Here is a 23,580-nt window from a genome sequence, read left to right as displayed (position 1 = left end):
CTCTAACAACTTCACTGGGTTAAAACCCAAAAGGTGCTCCAGAGGCACCAAGCTTTCAGAACAGCAGTGAGTTTTGCTGCTCTGGAAGCCTAGTATTGATTATCTATGGAAAAAGTGGAAAGGGTGCATCATCTGACATTCGATCATAGTATAAATTATAAATATACTGTAAACCACAGAATGGATTTTATACTTGTACAAAAGATCAAGCCAAGCTAAGCTGCTGTAAATGGTTGTATTGGCGGTGTTAAGCCTGCTAGTTTTAGCTTGATGATGCTTAGGTTTCCTTGCTACAAGTTTTATCTAAAGCCCATTCAGCTTAAGGTGTACTACCTGGTTCTAAAACTGCAGTACATATTTCTAGTTTACTGACCAAAAAGTTCAGAATCCCATTACAAAAAATACGTTCGTGCATAAGCAACCACAGAAACCTCTTTAATTGGATTGTTAACTTTTTGGTCAGTAAACTAGAAATATATACTACAGTTTTAGAACCAGGTAGTACACCTTAAGCTAAATGGGCTTTAGATAAAACTTTTAGCAAGGAAACCGAATAATCCTGCTCAGCAGCGGACCATTCGGTGTTCCAGTCACATCTATAATCCACTATTGCTTCAATTCTCGTTTTTTACCTCCTATCGCATGCAACCGTTTTTCTAAGGGATAAGAAGCAGATGTTTTCCTATCAAAACCACGTGTGCAAATATAACCTGCATCAATTCATAAACATCATATTTAATACACAATCAACTTGAAATCAACCCATTAACCCCCCCCCCCCCCCCTCCCTAAAATAGTACAAAAAAGAAACAATAATAATGCACCTTCATTGAAAAGGCTCTTGACCTCATCTGCTGATAAACCTGGAAAGACAAAACTTTCTGTAAGCTAATAATTCATTTGGCAATTTCTCCACCCCAAAGTAATTTTTTACCCTCTAATTACAATAACTTAACATTCCTTTTTCAACTACTTTATAGCTGACCATATGTTCATCATCCGTAATTCATGCCAGTTCTAGAAGAGACAATTATCTAGAGACAGATCTTTAAAACCTAATGGAGTAGATAACAAGAACAGAATTAAGGATGTTTGACCTTTCACTATATTGGATAGATCATGTCCGCAGTACAAGGTTTTCTTTGCGAGTTGCTGTAATGTTTTACAACGAACATCTATTGGCATTTGGCTGGTCTGCTGATCAGCAAATACCTAGACAAAAGAACACTAAGCTCCTTAGGTCAGAAGTCATTGCAAACAATGACATCAATAATCTTGGTTTTCTCAATAAATTATTGTACCTCATTTATCTGAAAATAAGTTCCATTCAGTGGAAACTTCCCCCTCAATGCTGTTCTGCATGGGATCTGTGAATTTACATGAAATTTTAGACACAGACGTTTTCACATAACCAAGTCTTCAATCAGAAATCAGTGCTAGAGCTCCTCTCGCTTACCATTACTGTCCCTGGAACTGTTAGCGACCCTGATATGCAACCAAGAGTTGAAGACCGCGTACTTCTGGCCAATGGATCGCCTGATTTATCAAAGTCATGTTGTTCTGCAAGTAACGTCAAAATCAGTTGTTCGGTCTTCGCAAAAAACGTCTAAACAAGTGGAAGTACCTGATTCCCATGTAACAAGAAGATACGGAGATGAATCATCAGGGTCCCGGTTATCAAACTACAACATCGCACTAAACAGTCAGGACAGAGTTAACACTTCAAGCCTGTAAGTTTCATATGCTTGCCAAACAAGGTCACTCACCATTTCTAGAACTGGATGCCAATCTGGAAGCTCATAGCTGCATTGACAATCCAATTAGTTAGAAAAGATTTCTCCTTCTTCTTCTTGCTTTTCTTTTCCTTTTTCCTATTTGATTTTTCATTATTTGTGTGTGTGTGAGGTCAACTAAGCATCCATGTACTCAACTACTCATTAAGCAAGTGGGAGTCAGCTAGCTTAGTTGTTAACATCATAACCTATGAACAAGAATAAAATCTCGTCTACATCAATGTCCCTGTGGCTCCCTATAGACCACAAGACACAAGTACTCATTGAGCAAAAGTTTGGTAAGATCGTAGGAAGATTTTTACTTCGTTTGGATAGGAGGAAATGGAGAGAAAGGGAAGGAAAAGGGAGGGGAACAAGTGCCTTTTCTTGGATAAGGGACTGAGGGAAGAAACGAGAGGGAGAAGGAATGATCCATTTTCCCTCCCTCTTCGATAAACATTATCCCTCCCAAATTGGAGAGATTTGGAGGAAAATGGAGCTCCATCTTCCCGCTCCCTTTCTTTCCCCTCCCCTTCCTCCTCAATCCCTCCCTTTCCCTCCTATATTACTATCCATCCATTTCAAACACATATGATGATGTATATTTGAATTTAATATAAAAAAGAGAATTCTAAACCGCTATCTCACACGAAGTGTTGTGTCCTTGTCCGAGTTTTCTTGTGTTGTCTTCCTGATAAAGAAGAAATTTCTGTGTGCACTTTCCTTTGGCGTCTTATATTGAAGATTGATTCATCTTTCGATGGAGTTTTTGGAGCTACAACACCGCCTTCAAGGCAGATATATTCAGAGTCCTGTTCCGGATCTTTCTGTCTTTTGCATCTTGATTTCAACAATTCTCGTTGAGCTTTCAGCAATGTCTTACTGAAGTCTTCTATGTCGTTATCAGCATAATATTTGCAATCCCTTCTCATGGGACATTCAGCACAATTAGGTTTCTGCTTTGTACAGAAGACCTGTAAAAAATTATCAAGTCACTGTTATTTCAACACTTTATATCCAACCTGAAGAGAAGATAAGTCTGAGATACTAATTACTAGAAGTACCTTTCCAAAGGTAATCATATGATAATGTAGTTCATACCTACAGACATATATAAGAGCAGAGTACAGATGGATTCTTTATGTAGGCAGTATAAAGGAATCTCTCTTTGCATGAAAATAATAGTAAAGAAAATCTTACAAGGTCTTTTCGTCAACTTTGCACAGCCGTGGCCAAAGGTATTGATTAATCAGATCATGAATCTGAGAAACCCTACACACAGAACATTGTGAACGGTTATCAATACAATTAGAGGTGTTTCAATTGAAATTTTTAAGCAGAGAATACTTACTCTTCCAGAACAGACATCTGAAGCTCGTCGCTAGTATTTGGTGGGGCTGGAACCCACCCGAGACGCACTGTCACACGAGCTACATTTACATCAACCTTATTCAAGAAAATTGTTATCACATCAATAGTCAAAGCTCATCTAAAACTAAAAATAAAGAATCACATTTCAGAAACTCTTACCGGAAATGCAGGTTGATTAAGTGTTAAAAGTTGGACGCATTGTGCACTTTTGAGACCTAATCCGTATATGCTCAAAAGAAATTCCCTAAAAAATAGAAGTCAGGAAACAACAAGCAGCATTAAAGTACAAATTGTTTCAAAAATTTCCTATAAAGTTTCAGAGAGGTTATTTGACAGCAAACAAGATTTGTGCTTACTTTGCTTGAAAAGGAGGGATACTTCGTATCCATTCAAGGTCCAAATTTCCATGATCCATCATAAGTCGGTCCAGAAACTCCTAAAACAATATAAGCATTATTCATTAACTTGTACTTCACTGAAGCAGGAACTGGCATCAAAAACTTATTTTAACAAGAAACTTAGCTTTTAATATAGATTTAACATACTTTGATACGCTTAGCTAGCTTCTTGTTCATGCCTCTTAACACAATAGCATCAGAGATATCCTTGACATCTGCTCGCCGAACAGCGTGCCAATCCACATAATCGATGGAATCAATGCTTCTCTTACTCTCCATGTTTCCAGAATATTGTCTCCTTAAGGCGTTCCATTCAGGATGAAGATTACCCTTTTTGAGAACCCTTTCTTTCCTAGAGGTTTCAATTTTCTTCTTATCAAATGGTTTCCAACTTTCAGCTCCCAACTTCAATTTATTCTCCTTTGTACACCTGTTTTGGCAAGGACGAGCAACATTTGATCTGTTCTCTCTCAGCATTCTATGATGTCGACTATAAACTTCGCAATCACGATACTGAGGAAAGCTCACACCAAGTGACATGAAAGCAGAACTGCATTGAGAATGATAAAGGTTAATTCTTTCACTCATTTTCACATCATCTTCCAAAATTAGAGTGAACTATGAAAACATACCTCGAAAAGTTGTCACTGACCCTCTGAGTCAAAAATGCACCAATAACCGAGTCCAAAACTGATCCTTTCCATGGAAAATATACTCTTTGGCCTGTATGGTGTCATATTTAGTTATTTTAGTGCATATTTAGTCCAACTCATGAAACAGAAGGCAATAGATTCAAATAAAGGGAATAAAAGAAAACAATAAGTGTAATCTCTATTGAGTTTTTGGTTCCACTATGGAGAAAATACAGGATTCAGGATGGTAACGTAATGTTATCATAGGGTTAAGGAGGGAAATAATTGATTGGGATATGTAGTTACTCTCGTGATACAGAAATCATTACCCCACCCCTCAGACCAAAGTAACGGATGTTGCTCAATATTTCCATTTCCAACACTTAAAATAGCATACCAAACATGCTTAGTGTGACTATTACAATGGCATGAAGAAGAACAATTAGATAGTACTATGAATTATAAAATCATATCTATATACAGAACTCCTTTCACTTTCGCTGGCACTGGTGAAATAATTACATCAAACAGTAAAATTATGTGAAGTTCTGACAACTCACCCTGAACGGCTCCCACTTCCCTTAAAAATAATCGTATCCTTTCATGGAATAGTTGTGATTCATCTTCTAATGTTGTGCCACAGCTTTCAGCAGTAGCTGTCTTCATCAACCCTCGCCATGCTTTGCATGTCTCCGTTCCTTCTTTCTTGGATGGCTTTTGGGAGACCCTTTTGCCTCTAAAACTTCCAATGCTGGCACCTTGACATTCAATCAATTTAATTGCATTTAACAGTTGCTGATTAATCGCACGAGTGTAATAGTGCGAATATTCAGCTAACTCTGAAACTTCTTGCAGATTAGCTTTTGTAAGTTTGATTACAGCCTTTGATTTTGATCGTCGAATTTTTCTTGTCGTGAGGCCTCCTTTACTGGAAGCACACTTTCTCGTTGCAGGTGATGGTGTCTTAGGTCCCACCATAGAAGGCTCATCTACGCATTCTTTTTCCTTTGGCACATCTTGAATCTCATTTTCTACAGTTCCTGAAAACACACTCTTTTGACTTAATCCTCAGCTCCTACAAATATATATTCTTCAAGTTCAGTTAAATAAGATTACTGCACAGCTCCCACATAATACTCTACCACAAAACCACTCCTGTCACAAAATCAAACAAGGTAGTACTCCTTGAGCTAATCCCTCATTGTTTTCGCGCATTAAGCTCAGGAATACGTTTATTTGCTAATATGATGGCCGGTCATAGTTCAGTAAAGATTTTAAGTGGGTTCGCTTGGACAGTTGGACTACCGACTATGCTATGCATGAATGACTCACTAAGACTAACTATAAGACTACACCATATACTTTACCTAAATCAATAACATTAGTGTAGTGTCCTGCAGATCTATCTCTGATCAAAAATTACTCATTCCCATCTTTATCTACCAGGAAAAGGGAGAAGCAAAACCTAACAAGTTGAATAAGATTATTGCACAGCTCCTACATAAAACTCTACCACAAAACCACTCCCGTCACAAAACTAGACAAGGTGATTTACTACTCACTAAGACTAACTTTACACTGCAAGATTATCTTTGACATACTTTTGTTACACTACACCATAGCACATTATGTAAGTCAATTACATTAGTGTAGTGTCCTGCAGATCTATTTCTGATCAAAATTACTCATTCCATCTTTATCTAGCAGGAAAAGGCAGAAAAACAACCTAACAAATTGAGACAAAGCTCTTGGTTGAATAATATAGTATGTTAATTAGTGACGAAATGCAGAGGATCCCAAATCAAAGCTCAATATTATCTTCTTAACGTCCTTCCATTTTGTCTTCTTAGTAATTATGTTACCTTATCCCAATTTGAAAGAATAGTGCTCAGTAAAATAAGTATCAAGATTTACACTCTTCTATGCTATGTAGCTCAAACAGTAATTGTTGACTTAATATAGCATCCCATATTAGAATTTACATACCAAGAATTGGTACATTTTTCAGGCACTTGTTGTGTGCCAAATCAAATTTATCATCAGATTTTCTTTTGTGGATGATAGAATCATTGAAATCCAAGCGCCTTTTGCAACCAAGTATCGGAGTACGGGGCCTTCGTGGCACATCCCGAAGACAAGGCAGAGTAGATGCAGTGCACATGATTAAACTTTCCTGCTGACCATCCATACTTCCTGTACAGAAACATCAAGTTATAAGGACATCTTTAAGCTACATTTTCAGATTTTATAATAATGATCAAAGTGGTAGGGAATATTAACCCTTTCTCTTATTAAAACAATTTTTTAGAGTATGAAGAAACCAAAGAACTTTCATTTGCAGAGATTTCATATCTGCCCACTAAAATAACCATAAGCTATAGAGCCCCTTACCCTTTCAACTAGTTCCAATTATATATATTTTGCTTTCTAAATTGTTCCATGAGTGTCAACTTTATTCAATATGTCTTACTCGTTGTAAAACACTTTTTGTACCAGAACTGCACTTATGCATCAACATATAAACCTTAATTTTCATGTACAAGTTCCATATTGTAGCTAAAGATGTTTGTGTAAAATGTAAGTACCACTGTTACCTACTTACCTAATTGCTAATTCACTAAACCAGCAATCTGGAAAGAGCAAATTGATGCATGCAACTGGTATAATTTTGCGCTACCATAACAAAATAAGGTAGCATATAGCATTCCGGTTCCCATCCTCGTTTAGCAAATCAGTCAAGGGAAATTGGTTAGCTAGGTTATTCGGACTCTTCGTTTTTTTCCAAGTACTCATGTGTTTGAACTGGACACTCAGACATGGATATAAATACTTCGACACTGCATTTGGGCCAAAATCATGGAATATTTTCATAAAATAGACGAGTCAAATACTTAGACACGTTCTAATGTCAAACATAAGTACCACACTTCGAGTAACATACTCCCGCACTTAGGCTCCGTTTGGTAGAACGTAAAACGTTTTCTTGGAAAACTGTTTTCCTCTATTTTCATTTTTACATTGTTTGGTTGGCAAAGGAGTGTAAAACCATTTTCCCTTGGAGTTAAATTACACTTCCATGAAAATTATTTTACATTGAAGACGTTTTACGCTCTACCAAACGGACCCTTAAATAATTATTACACTTACATTATTTACGCATGTCAATTCAATGCAATACTTTGAGGATTAATATCTCTAGTTTTGTAATTGTAAAAATTATAAAAAAATACATATTAAGACAAATCTAACAAGATTCCATATGACTGTTTTTATTCACGCTATAAATCACAGTGATGTGCAAAGTAAAATTTGTGAATAATCTAAACAATAAAAAAAACCGGAGAGAGTAGCTGATAATTAATTAGTATAGCCTAAAAACTCCCTTGATTATAAAATATCAGGAACGTAAAGCTGAAAAGTAAAATTAAGTAAATGATCAACTAATGTCCTTAGAATCCTAGTGCCCTTATACTATATTTAGACTACTTTCTACAATTTTTCTAAGGAGCTTTGAGGCTCTAATGATCTCCTATATTCCAACTCAAAATAAATTCTATCATATGCTCTAGTAAAGTTACTGAAAAATTAAAAAAAGAAAATAAACTAGGTACCTAAAATACGCATAGAAATTTAAGGAAAAATGGTAATAACTCGAAGAGAGACACCAATTTTAATTAATCTGAAGAAAAAGCATCACATAAATAGGTAAAAGATAGTAATAAAAACAATTTAAAGACAAAACATTAAGTCATTAACTTTTTTTTTTTTGAGATGTAAAAGAGATGCATGCAATAAACAAAAACCCATTTCTTTGAAAAAAATTGATGCAGAAGATCATCATCAAGAAGATTCACGTTCCCATAATGACATGCATGCAATATAATTTATTGGATAATAATGGAGTAATGGACTCACACACCCGCAAGAATTAGCCACTTCAGTATGTTGATATTCACTTGGAAGAAGCTTGGATTTTCTCTCACATGCACTCCTGTAGTCCTGTTACTTTCTCTTTCTCTCTCTTTTCTAAACTGGACTTGAGCAAATGAAGTGACATTAGCACTTAGTAGCAGCCTAGCAGGCAAGAGTGAAGCCGGTGATGTAGACATGTAGACCTTACTTTTTCGCGCGCGTTCCCCCCAACAAATTACTTCTCTAGTTGTATAATGTACTTCATCTCGTAGAGGTCTGAAATTTGGATGATAATTTTTAAAAGGTCTGAACTATTGATTAATTTGTGTAGGTCCTAACTTTATAGGGTTTTAACTTTTAGCGGGCGTCGACAACTCAAAACTGAAGATTTTTTTCAAAATCTCACCTAGTTCCTACATTATTACCTCAATTAATCCTTCTGATGTTACCCAAGTTTTACAGGTGATGACCTATTAAGTCAGTTTTAAGTCACTAAGGCCCGCTAAAAGTTAAAATCCCCTAAAATCAGGACCTACACAGGTTAATCAATAGTTCAGACATTTTAAAAATTATCACTCAAAGTTTAGACATCTATTGTCAATTTTTCCTCTTTTCTAATGGTAACATTTCCATTTTCACACTTTTCGCCTAGGAACATAATTTTAACCATTAATAATTTTAATTATGTATTTGTGAAAGTTATTCAAATAAAATATTGAAGAAATACACGTTGAGATGAATTAAATAAGATCTCATAAAATTATATATTTATCCTTCTGCATAGATGATCATACACAGTCAAAATGTAAACTGTTAATTATTATATAAATTGTTACAATTAGAACAGAACGGGAGAAGTATTACATTACGTGATCTAATATAAAAAAAGTCTTATATTAATTTTGTTACACTAATGGAACACTACAAGAGGGGATTAAATGGTAATAGAGTATAAGGTCCCATTCTCTTAAACTGAATTAATGGAAATTCAGTTCAGTTCAGACAAGTTCAGTTTAGACAAATCCATTAATTTAGTTCAATTGAGTCCAATAAAATATTTTCTAAATAGAATATACTAACTCTTTTTGCATAAATAAAGCTCTAAGAATAAGAACTTGAATGACAACATATAAATTTTAATGTGGGAAGTTCTTATCGGAATATAAGAAAAAAAAACCTCAAATCGATCCACTATATATTTTCAATTCTTCATTATAATAGGAGAACACATTTCTTACAACCTATTATATACTTATTCTCTCCACAAATTCTTATATACGGCCGGCCACACCGAAAATTTCGTGTGTAGCCTGCCCACCAGTCCAATTTAGTTTAGAGTCCAGGAGCTAGCGAAGCGTTTTTCATGTTAATATAATGGGCCCATTTGTAAAAGTTAGCACAACACTGAAACATGAGAAAAAATGAACGTTACAAGCCACGTTTAAATGTTGACGAAAAATGCAATTAAACCACGTTTAAAACTCCATTAATTGTAATCAGGTTCCTTATTTGTTGTTTTTTTAAAAACAACCTCCATTCACATTGCTCGAAAAACCTCCATTAACATCGATAATTTCTTGTTGTTTTGTGGCCTTTTTAAAGGTTGATTTTCATATTTTCAATAGATGCTTCATGTAAAATATGCCTAAAGTGAAGGTTATTGTTCGTGGAGGCGAAAATTGGAGCAACAATATTGATTGAGAAGGAACCTTCAGGCGTTTTTTTTTTTTTTTTGAATTCTTGTTGTTTGTTTATATTTTTAATGAACCTAATTGAAACTCATAAACATAATTTCGTATTTTTATTTTTTTTACTTTTGAATTCTTGTTGTTCGTTTTCTCTATTTTTTCTGTGTGTTTTGAATTATATTAGACGCGGAACTCCTATTGAATTATTTAGTAACTTTTGTTGTTCGACATTCGTAACTTCGTCAAATTATGTATTTTTGAAATGTGAAACCTAGATTACGAAATTGTTACTCATTTTGTTTTTTAAATAGTAATTTCATTTAATTTTGTTACTCATCAATAGATTTGAGAACTTACGTTTTCTCTTTTTTTATTATGTATTTTAAACTTTGAAAATTTATTTTGATGTTACTCATCAAGACATTTGGAAACCTAGGTTTTGCATTTCTTTTGTTTGTTCATTTTTGTTAATTTCATTGATCAATGATTAATTTGCAATTCATAATTTATTGTAGTTACTGATTGAGTTAGGTTTCGATTACTGTTCGTGTAAGTTTGTTTTTGAGGTTACTGTTTATAAAATGAGGTGTTATTGTTTTAATTAAGTTTACTGGCTATATACTGTCTTGAGATTACTGATTGCAATGTGTGGAGTATACTCATTTGTTGATGAACTTATTAGGACAGGCGTTATTGGTGAAGTTATACAAGTGTCACCTGTTATAATTGATAATTTTTGGAGGGTATTGATCGATTTGAATTTTAACATTTGACTTAGTTAGAATGTTGTATTGATTAAATTTTTTGTGTGGTTAATTATTATAGTTTTTATAGGTTACTGACTTTATTATGTTGGGTTATTGATTCATTGTTTTACAGTTTGCAATGAGGTTTCTGAGGATTCATGTACTTCTAAAGGTATATTGAGAAAGTTCCTTTGACAAGATGTGTTGATATGCCAAAATTTTCTGTTGCTGAAATTGTGTCGTCTTCGGTGTTAGTCAAGTTGTAATGAGGAGGGAGGTAATGAGGAAGCAACTGATGAGGAAGGAAACAAAGTGGAGGAAGGTGAAGAGGAGGAAGGTGATGGACAAGAAAATGATGGGGAAGAAAGTGATGATGACGAAGAAGAGGAGGAAGGTGAAGAGGGGGAGCAATAACAATCTTCTAGAATTTCAGATGAAAAAGTTTATGTTGAGTTGAAGAAAAAGCGATCTGAGAAAAAGCCAACGCATAAGCCAACATCTCGCTTGAAGAGGCCTTTGAGTGACAAAATTTTGAAGGTTAATAAGCCTTCATTGGCAGAAGCATTTGGTAAACGGGAGATGTGTCATTGAAAAGGGTTAAACCTGAAGATGAGCCTGATTATCTGGTTGTTGATGTAGTTGAAGATAAACCCGCCAAGAGTGGTAGGTATCAAAAGGTGAAAGAGGAAGTTTGAAGTGTTTGTAGCTTCATCTAAACGAGTAAGATCGAGCAACAATTGATCCAAGGTCTGCTATTGTAATAAAAGCCAGATGAAGTTCTTGATTTGGAAGAAGGATCAATGCAAGTACTTCTTTGTTATTGATATTAATCATAGCAGATATATGGGGTTACTGAAAATTAGTTAAAGTGATTACTTAGAGCACATATATGGGGTATGCTTGTTATGGTTATAGGAATTATTAATAATGTTATCGAGGGGTTACTAGTTATATTTATAGAATATTACTTTAATTATTTTTGGGTATTACTTATTAATGTTCAAGTCACTGATAGTTAGTTAAAGGAGTTACTTATAGCAAATATATGGGGTTACTGAAAATTAATTAAAGTGGTTACTTAAAACACATGTATGGGGTTACTTATTATGGTTATAGCAATAATAATAATGTTATCATAGGGGTTATTAGTTATGTTTATAGAAGAATTTTCCCTATTTAGGTTCACAATATTTTCTCATGATTGAATCATTTAAATTCGAAAAATTAAATCAGAGTCAACATATTCATTCCACTAAAAGTAAGTTACATACATTTTTTAGGTCTTTAAATGCAAATTACAAAATACGAAAGACGCTACAAAGTGTTAAAGTAACTTTTGCCTTTTCAGTACTCACTTTGGACTTTTGGATGCTAGTTAAAAATTCTGGCGCAAGGTAAAAGAATTTAGAGCGAGAATGTTAAAATTTCCAAAATTTAAACAAAAATGTAAAAGAATTTTTTTTAAAATATACATTACACACACTCACACAAACACACTCACGCGCGTGCGCGCACACACACATATACATAAATACATTATATACTAAAATATTTTTTGGACTGGATTGAACTTATTGGACTCCAACGAAGTGAGTCCAAATCTAGTCCGAGATATCTGGACTCGAAAATTTGAGTCTGAGTCCAGTCTAAAGAATTTTCAGTCCAGTCCTATCCGGCAAGTTTGGATTGGATTGGATTGGACTCTGGACTTTTCGCAATCCACTTATACCCCTACCTGTAAGAGAAAAATTGTGAGTGAAGCAAGTTAGACTAAGAAATTTTCAAGTGAAATTGAGAGGAACAACTGTTAAGGGACAGTTGTTCAGGAACTTAAGTGAAGGAACTCAAGGTGTGGCGCGAGAGTAAAGTTAGGTTGTAGTAAATTTGTTTGGCCTAATTAGTGAAAGATTTGAATTAAAAATTTCTAGTGGTCGAGGTTGTTTCTTCTTGTTGGACCCAATAAGTTTTTCCTCGTAAAATTCACTTGTATTCCTTTAGCTTGTTTGTTTGTTTAAGTTTTATAATTCCATAAAAAGTACATTTATTTCTACACATACAATTCACCCCCTCTAGTAGTGTTCCTATTGAAATAACAAATTGGAATTGGTAATATGCACTATATACTTGTCTGTATTATTTATAGATAAACTATTTCTAAAATATAACTATTATTATTTTACGGGATGAAGTTGCAATTACTTAACGTACGCTTATTTTGTGTATTTGTTTTTCTTTGTTCTTTTTCTATTTAAATTGTGCAGGTTGGTGAAACGGACTACGCTGTAGGGATGAGCACACTTAGAGGTGTCAAAAACTGGCCCGATCCACGAGTGAACCCGCATGCAACCCAGACCCAACTTGTTCCGAGCCGAGAGTGGTTGGTTAAAAACACTAATATGAACCTAATTAACATGCAGATATAGTAATATGAACCTGATTAAAAAGAGGAGGAAGAAAATTTTGAGATAGAGTGAACACATGCTAACTTCCCCAAACTTAATACAAACTCCGTCCTCGGAGTTGACAAGCAAAGAGAAAGTAGGGGAGGAGGTAAGGGGTTTGAACTCTACCTTTGGAGGAGGCTTAGAACTCTCCTTTTTATCAATGGATGTAGCAGGAAACTCAAATGCTTCTTTATGTACCTCCTCAATGGTAGTGCTATCAGGAAGCATGGAGAATTTATACACCTCGTCTATGTCCAAGTTCGAGGCATCGGTAATAGAAGCATATAACTTGACCCTGATGTGGACCACTTTCTCAAAATCCTCCATCTCACCCTCTACTAGATTGACCCGACAAACTTTCTCTATTATGGGTTTCTTAAAAGTCTTTGAGAACTCGAACACAACCCTCTCATTGGCTACCTCGACCGTGATTGTATCATTTTTGCAGTTTATCATGGCACCCAATGTCTTAAGAACTTCCCTCCACTAGGAGAATAAAATTTATTTGCTGCGGTGGTATTGCTGCGGTTTTGCTCATACGCAGCAATATAGCACGTGAAAAGAAAAGATAAATATAAAGAAAAGATATTGCTGCGGTTTTGGCCTAAAACCGCAGCAATATAGTATCTCACTAGTACAGAAAAGGCAATTTGCGTCGGATGTGAGGCGCCTATTTGCGTCGGACTCTAGTGCAACGCCAAAGCCCTCGATGCAAATGACTCAGAAACGATCTGCGTTCTATGCGGAAACGACGCAGATGGTTCAGCTATTTGCGTCGCACACGTATATGGTGCGACGCAAATGGCTATCCCAGCCCAATTCAGAGTAATGCAGAGGGTAATGTGCGTCGCACAATGCCTAGGGTGCGACGCACATTAGTGATTTACGTCGCACCTCGGGCTATGTGCGACGCAAATTACTATTTTAATAAAAAAAAATATTTTTTTAGACCTAGAATATACTGCAAAGATGATTCTCGAAGATTGAGAGACAAATTACCAACTGAAATCGAAGTAGGATTGAACACAACAAAATATATACCAACAAAATTCAATAATTTTATAATTTACAACTCCAACACAAAACATTAAACCACCAAAATTCTATAATTTACAACTCGAACACAAAATAATATAAAAAATCAGAGATCTAGAGTAGAGAGACGCAAAATTCTATCAATTTCCTTCCATTTCTGACGAAGAAAACTTCCAGAGAAACCAAAAAACAGATCTGCAAATGAAAGTAAGAAAAAAAAAGTCAATAAAAAATCAGATCTAAAAAAAAAAACAGAAGAAAATAATTTCCGAGAGATAAAACTCGAAAGACAATGAAAAAATGAAAAAATTAGATCTAAACAATGTAAAAATGAAAAAACGAAGGAAAAAATTATAGATCTGAAAACATGAAAAAATGAAAAAATGAAACTGGATCTAAACAATTAAAAAACGAAAAAACGATAATTTTACCTGCGAAAAGGCAATCGTCGGAAAACGGCTGTATGTTGTCGTCGGAAAACTCATTTGTTTCTTAGGTTTAGAGCGAGGGAGGGAGAGAGAGGAGGGAGGAGAAGTCAAAATCGCCGGAAATCGACACAGACCACCGCCATTTTACCTTGTTTCTTTCTCATCTCTTCGCCGGAAACCACCAAACACGACCACGCACTTCGTTGATAAGATTATTCGAAAGAGATGAATTTTTTAGCGTTTGTAAAACTGAAATTGTAAACTGAAGATTTTGAAAGAGAGAGGAGGAGATCTGAGAGAGAGAGAGGAGTAGTGACGGCGAGTAAAGAGAGAGAGAGAGAGGCTACTGATGAGAGAATGAGACAGTAAGAAAATTAGGGTTGAGATAGAGCAAGTATAACACGCGTGAGTTAAAACTTGGATTGGGCTTTTAATGTGCGTCGCACAATGGGCTTCATGCGACGCGCATAACTTCTGTTATGTGCGTCGCACCATGGGATTCATGCGACGCACATAGTTATTTTGCGTCACACGTTAGTTAGATACGACGCACATAGGTTGTCTTTTGCGACATTTCCTTAGAGCATGCGACACAAATAGGTTTTTTGCGTCACTTCCGTGTCTGTGCGACGCAAATCAGGGGACGCAAATCGTCTTTTTTCTACTAGTGTCTACTTGAAAATTTTTGAAAAAAAAGTTGACTATTTGATCGAAATATTGCTGCGGTTTTGGTAAAAAACCGCAGCAATACAATAAAATAATATTTAAAAATAACTTTTTATTATATTGCTGCAGTTTTTTTAAGGAACCGCAACAACATTATTTAAAAATATTAAAAAACAGTATAAAAGACGCGTGGTGAGCCTCATACTTAGGGTTTTTTGTTTTCCTCACCAGTCACCACACGCCTCTATCTAACCTCTCACCCTCTCTCTCTCTCTGCTATCAACCTCTCATCTCTCTCACTCCTATATTTTCTCATCTCTCCTCTATAATCTCTCTCACTCCTCCCTCTCTCTCCTAATCTGTCGTCATTATTCTCTGGCGAGCTTCATCACTCGTTCCTCACTCTCCGATCCAACACCGGTCGTCGCAACACCGGCGCTTCGCTTCGTCACTCGTGTGCACTCGTGTTCGTTCCTCGCTCCGGTTCGTTCACTCGTGTTCGTCACTGTCAACACCGGTCGGAATTTAGATCCGCTTTTTTGTTCTTTTTTTTTTCGTTATTTTTGTTTTTTTAGATATATAAATTTTTGTATTCATAATTTCGAATTTCTGTTCAATAGGTTTTATAATTTAGATTTGTAAATCTTCATTCGTAGTTTGCATCTGAATGTCGTTGGTTTAATCCATATTTTAATGTCTATTTTTTAATGTCTTTGGTTTTCATCACTGTCAATACCGGTCGGAATTTAGATCCGCTTTTTTTTTTCCTTTTTTTTCGTTATTTTTTTTTTTCAGATATGTAAATTTTTGTGTTCATAATTTTGAATTTCTGTTCAATAGGTTTTATAATTTAGATATGTAAATCTTCATTCGTAGTTTGCATCTGTCGTTGGTTTAAATTTCGAATTTCTGTTCAATAGGTTTTCTCCTTGGAATTTAGATCTGTAAATAGGTTATCTGCCGGTTGTTTTTTATTTTTTGTTTTAGTTCGTTTTTTCTTTTTTTTTATCATTTCTGTTTATTGTTATGTTTAGATTTTTTTTGTTGCCTTTTCATTTTATTGTTTTCTACTCCCTCCGTTTCCTAAAGATCTTCCCTCTTTCCGTTTAAGGGTGTTTCCAAAATATCTTCCCTCTTTTGCTTTATTCCTTTATATGGCAAAACAAATTTCCCTATTTACCCTCTCATGTCACTATCATATGGTCCACCATTACATTATTAATTCAATTTTACTCCATTTCTCTCTCCTACTTTAACCCCTTTTTATTTGTTTATTTATCTTAACCCCTTTCTCTCTCCTACTTTACTCACACCATGCCCCACACAACTTGATTTTCCTAGGTATCTGTAGGAACAGCAAGTGGGAAGATCTTTAGGAAACGGAGGGAGTAGTATTGATGTAATTAGATTTTTCATTGTTATATATTAATGAGATTCATGTCATTTCATCTGTAGTTTGTATGCGAATTTAGTGAATAGTGAATGTGTTAGTTGTCTGATTTTAATATTTCAAATTTTATGGGCAAATGCAAAAAAAAAAAAAAAATATTACCAATATTAGGGTATATTGCTGCGGTTTTGGCTTAAAACCGCAGCAATATACTTGATTTTTTTGATATAATAAAATAATATTGCTGCGGTTTTGCTTAGAAACCGCAGCAATATATTATTTACCTATTGCTGCCCTCTTAATTGTTGCGCGCCCAAAACCGCAGCAATAGGACACTTTTTAACCGCAGCAAATAGCATTTATTCTACTAGTGCTCCCAAGAATGGGAGGAGTCTTCGGATCTTCCTCTATATCCATTACTATAAAATCGCATGGCAGAAACACATGCCCAACTTGTATTGGTACATCCTCCAACTCACCATGTGACACTCTCACAGTTCGATCCACCAATTGAATAGTCTTCGGTGTAGGATAAAGAGGAAGATTTAGGTGCTTAGCTATGGATAAAGGCATCAAAATCACACTTGCTCCTAAATCGGCCAACGCTCCTTTAGGCTCCAAGTCACCTATCTTCACCGGCAAGGTGAAGCTTCCGGGGTCTCTTTGCTTCTTAGGCATGGCACATTGCACTAGAGCACTTACTTGGTATGGCAAGGTGATGAGCTCATCTTCTAGTTTCCTTTTATTGGAGAGGATTTCCTTCAAAAACTTAGCATAAGCCGACATTTGAGACATTGCTTCAAGGAAAGGAATGCTGATTTGAAGGCCTTTTATAAAATTGATGAAATTGGAGAACTTTTCACTCAATTTCCTCTCCACCAATCTGTGAGGGTATAGAACCGGTGGCACATAAGTCTTAGTTGGTGAAGATGATGGCTATGGAGTCTTATCACCAACTTGGACTTGTGGCTCATCTCTTTCCATAGTCTCTTGTTTCTCACCTTCCTCAACTTCATCTTCTTTCTCAACAACCTCAACTTATTCTTCCTTCTCTAACTCCTCATTAGGCATCTTAGGACCCTCATAACTTATTCTCGACCTCAAATGGATGGCTTTGGTGTAACACCCCGATAATTCTCTTTTTCTAGAAATAACTTTATAATAAACCTTAGAGAATTACCCAGGCATTATCGCCCGTGTGATAACGTTTCGGCTTACTCAGAATTTTGCAGCGGAAAACAATTACTAAAAACAACTTTATTAAACTTATGAAACAAATGACAATGTCAAACTAAACACACCAACTTAAAACTATTGTCTGAAAACATAAACTCCTAGAAAACAACTTAAATAACTATTACTAACAAGAGCCTCTCCATTCCAGATTCCCAATGATATGCATCTTCGAACCTGTAATGTCAATGCGTCTTGACTCTGCTCCCCGAAGGATCACCACAGGATCAATAGGCAAAGCCATGATCACAAACACAGACAAGCACGTAATCAGCAAAGCTGAGTACTACATATCAGACATAACATAACCTAAACATGATACTACAAAACATAACTTGCAGGAATAATAATAATAAACATATAACATCTGCAGAGATCTTACTGAACTAGACTTAAACTTTTATTTCTTTCTTAAATGGAATAGTTATGGGACGAGTTGTCTATACTGAAATAGGAATATGGAGCTACCGACATATTCCAAATGACCTGCGATATCGAGGAACCTTTGAACTAAAAGGAAAGGTGATCAATCCAATCCTAGGAAAATACATATCACGGCGGACTATGTATCCCAACCCTTAGTGTCCAACTCTAGACGTGCACCAGTCTAAAGTCTATAACCTATTCTCGTTTCACTTTACGTTGCATTCATTTTATACTTGTGTTGACACAACCAAGCACATAACACATATAACAATAATCACATAACATCAAAAACTCCTTTTTATCTTAGAATTAACAAGTGTTCACAACTTATCATCAAGACTCTTTAACTTCTTTTTATTCTTTACTAACTTGCCTGTTGAACCTAGCCAACAGTAAACTGTACCTTTATATAGATAACTCATACTTACCAAATAAGATCCACGGTTCTTATAAGATAAATAAATAATCTCAAGAATCTATGTAACACATGATTCAACTTACTTACATTAATTCACTCACGAATTAATACATAAACTGAACTTATCTGCTTGCATCAAACTTCCATACAAAACATACTCATAATACTTCTAGTTTACATGTAGCACAAGGCAAATAACATGTAAAACAATTCAGTAAATCATATATATGAACAACAGAGTCCTATACATGATACTAATAAATAAAACATCCCAAGCATGTTTCTAAACATATAGCACGTAGACTATGTACGTACCTTGTGTAAACGAATCGGTAGGCCACTTTTACGCTCTAAAAGTCTCCTACTATGAATTCTCCGCCTAGAAAATAAATAATAAATAAATACTTGAACTAAAAATTTACAGCAACTTTAAAAACGTCCCAAACCCTTTTAAACGTCTTTAAAATCGTTTTTATTATTAAACTTTCGTTATTTTTAATCCCTAGTATAGTACAACTATTCTAGTGATTAAAAATCATTAAAAACCCTTAAAATACATACTTTCTGAAATTCCAGCACTTATAAAATTTATAAATTTCTGAAAATATATTTAATACATATAAAATCATATTCTAACAAAACTCATATTTATACTTTAAATATATAGTTTCTAGTGATTAAAACCCTAAAAACTATATCTTTCATAATAAAAACTGAAAATAATAAATCTGAAATTATTATTTTTCATATATGAACAGCCGAAAATTATTTTCATATAAAATAATAATTTAAATCATAAACATGCTAATAAAAATAATAATATAAAAACTAATACTTTAATGGAATCTTAGAGGAAAGAAAAGAAAACAACCAAACAAGAGGAAGAAGGGCGCCGGCAGCGCTGTGACAGCAGCAAGGGCGGCGGCAGCATTTCTTGGTTCAATAAAGTTTGTGACGTTTCTTGTTCAACAAGAAACGTTACTTAGCGAAGAAGAAACAATCTTTTGAGAGAAAATATGAAACTCACGCACAAGGAAGAGAGAGAGAAAACGGCGGTGAGAGAGAAAGAAAAGTATCACGTGCAAGGAGGAGAGAGAAATAGAGTGTAGGGTAAAATATTGGGTTTTTGGATATTTAAATAGGCTAATCCTTTTGGGCTTAGGAAAAGAGATTTCAATAATTAAAACTTTGATGACTAACAAGATGGGCTTATTAGGACTTTAGTCATCAAATAATCCTTTCCCTTTTTATTACTTTTGGGCTTTCGATTCCATTAAGCTTTCTTTTCAAATATGCTTTTAATAATTAAAACTCTTATTAAAACATGCTTAATTAAATATTACAAATTTTATTAAGCTATGAACAATATTTTTAGTTGACTTTTAAAATAGTCAACCCTTTTTAAAAGTCAAATCATTTTCCAAATTCATTTGGATTTAAATATAACCACATAAATACTTTAATATATTTATGAAAATTCTTTAAAATTGTGGGGGATTACATTTGGCTTGATGGAGGTTGGGGTTAGGGATATGTTGGTCCGGAAGTTCATTTGTGGGAGTATAAGGGTTCTTCTCGGCTACTTGGGCGATTTGGGTTTCAAGCATTTTGTTATGGGCTTTTAGCTCTTGAAACCTTTGCTCATGATTTTGGAGAATTCGGTTCATAGATTGGAGTTGTTGGAGAATTTGGAGAGAGGTAGGATCGGGAGATGGAATCGGTTCGGGATTTTGTTTAGGGAATGAAGGATTAGAGGGAGGTTTTTGGGCATTGGCTCTTTGATGTGGAGCTTGGTAAATATTGGACCCTTGTGGGGATGAACCACCTTGATTATAATTTTGGTTATACCCTTGCACATACCCTGGGTGTTGATCTTGGTTGTACCCTTGTTGAGGTTGATTCCATCCTTGTTGAGGTTGGTTGAAGCCTTGGGTGTAGTTTTGTTGAGTTGTTCCAACTCCCTTTTTGATTGTTTCTATACCCTTGGTTCCCTTGATAACCATCTCCTCTAGAGTTTATCGCCGCCACATGCTCCGAACGAGTACCTCCACAATAAGAAGTATCATTGTTAATACCACCACAAATATCACAAGAAAAAGAATTTACCTGTGAAGGATTAGATGAGGCGAGATTGATCTTTGAGAGCTTCTTGTCAAGTTGGTCCATCTTAGCTTGAATTTGATATGATCCATGGGATCTAATTTGAACTTCCCACTCTTCTTAGGTTGAGCACCTCTTCGTCGTCAACCCCATGAATAATTCTTGATCACTTCCTCAATAGTGGACTCAAGTTGACCTTGCGGGATCTTAGAAAGTTGACCTCCCACTCCACCATCAAGGTGGGCACGTGATATAGGATCAAGGCCATCATAGAAAAACCGCATGAGGAGGTTTTTGTTAAACTCATGGTGAGGGCATGAACGGATCATCTCCTTGAACCGCTCTCAAGCTTCCGCAAGTGTCTCATCGTTCTCTTGCTCAAAGGAGGAGATCTTCCTCCTTATGTCTGCTGTCTTCCACTCCGGGAAGTATTTCTTCAAAAAGGCCATTGTGACTTCTTCTCATGTATTGAGGGAATTAGCAGGCAAGCTCTTGAGCCATAATTTTGCCTTTCCGGTAAGAGAAGATCGGAACAAATGCATCTTAATATAGTTAGGGGAGATGTCATTTGTTGTTATCATAGCACATATCTCAAGAAACTTGTCAAGATGGTCAAGAGGATCCTCATCCGACCCCCCCACAAAATTGCTCTGCTTTCACCATTTGAGTATACTGAGGATGAATGCTGAAATTTGTAGTGGTGGCGGGGAGTCGAATACCACCTTGAAGAACATAGGAACCCGGATTTCCGAAATCCCTAAAGAGTTGGATTTGCTTCACCCATTTCTGCTTCAACTTCACTTGTTGTACTTGAGACTGGTGAAGATGGCTCGGAACCCAAAGACAAATTAAATCTTCCAAATTTTTGCGAAGCTTTCGCAATGTACGGTCAATTTCAGGATCTAAAGGCAAAGTGGGTGAACCGTGAACTCTTCTTCTCATGTAACACAATAAAGCTAAGTAGAGGATTAGCAAATAACAACCACAATCAAAAAGAAAATAAAAGAAAAAATCAACTGAGCAAGCTAAACTAAAATAAACTTCAATTAATAACACAATTTCCTCGGCAACGGCGCCATATTGATAAGAGGTTTTTAGTGTGTCGTTAAGGCACCAAAAATTGCTTTTCAAATAATACTTATAAAACCTAACAAGCAATTACTAAGAAAATAGTAAGGGAAAGTCAAGGGTCGATCCACGGGGAAAATGGGATTAATTAAAGTGTATCAACTCCAAATTACCTAATTGAAGGGTATTTGAGAGTTTGAAAAGGTTTGGTAACAACTATGACTAACTAATAATAAGGACAAGCAAATAACACGAGTTAAAATATCATATATGAAGACACTAGAGTTAAGGTTGCTAGTATGAATAAGAAAGGACAATGAATGTTAATGCGATTGTGAAGTAACGGAGATGATTATGCAAGGCTTAGTTTTCCCCTAAAATACTCGAGTCCTCTCGAATGGTCCTCAAGAATAATCACTTAATCAATCAACTAAATCCTCTCTCGAATGGTCTTTAGTTAATTGATTAAATTCGGAAAACCACTAATAAAGGATCCCCTTAATTTCTACCCAATATCTTGACATAGAAATTAAGTTGATTCTTGGGGATGATAAAAGAGTTCAAAATTCGATTTAAGAACATTTGAATCAAAATACCAAAGATAAATGTGATCAAATCTATCCTAAGGTCTCAAAACACCAAGATCAATGCATAAACTTCCTTAAAACATCACAATCACATCAACAAAACATTTAAAACCCTAATCCATACTTTCACCCTAGATATGAAACTACTCACTAATCATGGATTCTAAACAATTAAACATAAAATCTATGACTAATCTAAGGCTAAACATGATTAAGAGATAATCAAACTAATCGAAATAACAATTATGAGATTATAAGAATGAAGACTAATAATAAGAAGAACAAGAAACACGAAAAGAATGAAATAAAAACCGAAACTTCAAATTGAATTGAATGAAAAAGTACCTTGAATGTTATCGGAATCACAAACTATGATTAATTAATCTCAAATCTAGGTAAATAAGTGTTTTCTCTCTAGTATAAACCCTAGCAATATCTCTCTAAACTCTAGAATAAAGCATAGGTTCAAAACTAAAACAAAACTATCGTTTTTAATGAAGGCTCGAATTTTTCTTTTCCGGAAACGAAGGGTCCGGGCGCACCACAAGTAGGTGCGGGAGCACCTCACCCTTCTGCCTCAAAACCAAAATCAGACGTCAAATGGTGCGGGCGCACCAAAACATGTGCGGGTGCACCAAAACAGGTGCGGGCGCACCAAAACCGGGTGCAGGGGCACCTTTCTGATCTAGTCGGTCAGTTCAATTTAAAACGAGCATAACTTCTTCATTTTATATACAAATCAAGCTTATGACCAGTCGTTGGAAATATATCGAAACGAGCTTTCACCTCCAATTGGAATTACCTTTATCCGATTTGTGGTTTGAAAGTTATGTCCATTTTAAGTTCTCTGTTCAAGATTATATTGTGGAATGTGCTCCTTTGTGCGAGCGGACATGGGGAATGGTGCAAGCGCACCATTATCAATGTGTGCTTTGTTCTCATTGCTAACTTTTCCAACTCTACAAATCGTAGCCATCTTAGTAGTTTCACCTATATCAAGAACATGGCAAAACAAGGTGAAAGCAAATGTACTAGAAATTCGGTCAAAAATGACTAAAAATCTAGCAAAATGTCACTATGATCAAGTGAATGAAATAGAAGGGGAAAGGGAGAAGAAAGAGGGAAGAAAGGGGAGAAAAAGGATCAAAATGAGCTAAAAGGGGTCCTTAAAGTGCGTTTGAAACGCACCTATCAAAGAATCATAAACATAATTACATATTAAAACGTACGGTAGGGACATCTTAGGAACTTATCTATTGTAGATTT

The 23,580-nt window shown here is 35.4% G+C and overlaps 2 protein-coding genes and 1 non-coding gene across 3 annotated transcripts; 1 reads left to right on the top strand and 2 right to left on the bottom strand.

The window, feature by feature from the left end:
* Positions 1-128: 128 nt before the first annotated feature.
* Positions 129-8,282, bottom strand: LOC104884421 (DNA glycosylase/AP lyase ROS1). Its single transcript, XM_010669065.3, has 18 exons — positions 8,093-8,282; positions 6,160-6,366; positions 4,734-5,213; positions 4,174-4,264; positions 3,689-4,091; positions 3,500-3,579; positions 3,303-3,387; positions 3,124-3,218; positions 2,973-3,044; positions 2,837-2,873; positions 2,421-2,746; positions 1,767-1,803; positions 1,625-1,682; positions 1,457-1,560; positions 1,302-1,367; positions 1,098-1,212; positions 825-863; positions 129-710 (listed from the first exon to the last, which is right to left on the bottom strand). Exons 1-18 carry the CDS (start codon positions 8,280-8,282, stop codon positions 607-609), a joined length of 2,589 nt encoding a protein of 862 aa, XP_010667367.2. The 3' UTR covers positions 129-606.
* Positions 8,283-14,104: 5,822 nt separating this feature from the next.
* LOC125496398 (uncharacterized) lies at positions 14,105-17,277 on the bottom strand. Its single transcript, XM_057394065.1, has 2 exons — positions 16,962-17,277; positions 14,105-14,193 (listed from the first exon to the last, which is right to left on the bottom strand). Exons 1-2 carry the CDS (start codon positions 17,275-17,277, stop codon positions 14,105-14,107), a joined length of 405 nt encoding a protein of 134 aa, XP_057250048.1.
* A 3,682-nt stretch (positions 17,278-20,959) lies between these two features.
* LOC125497141 (small nucleolar RNA R71) lies at positions 20,960-21,066 on the top strand. The gene has a single exon (XR_007273783.1). It is a non-coding gene; the product is annotated as a small nucleolar RNA R71 (small nucleolar RNA).
* The last annotated feature ends 2,514 nt before the right edge of the window (positions 21,067-23,580 follow it).

The sequence above is a fragment of the Beta vulgaris genome, chromosome 4 (genome assembly GCF_026745355.1).
Source record: "Beta vulgaris subsp. vulgaris cultivar EL10 chromosome 4, EL10.2, whole genome shotgun sequence".
NCBI lineage: Eukaryota > Viridiplantae > Streptophyta > Magnoliopsida > Caryophyllales > Amaranthaceae > Beta > Beta vulgaris.
The sequence above is the reverse complement of the archived record's forward strand: the minus strand, read 5'-3'. Positions and strand labels throughout refer to the sequence as shown.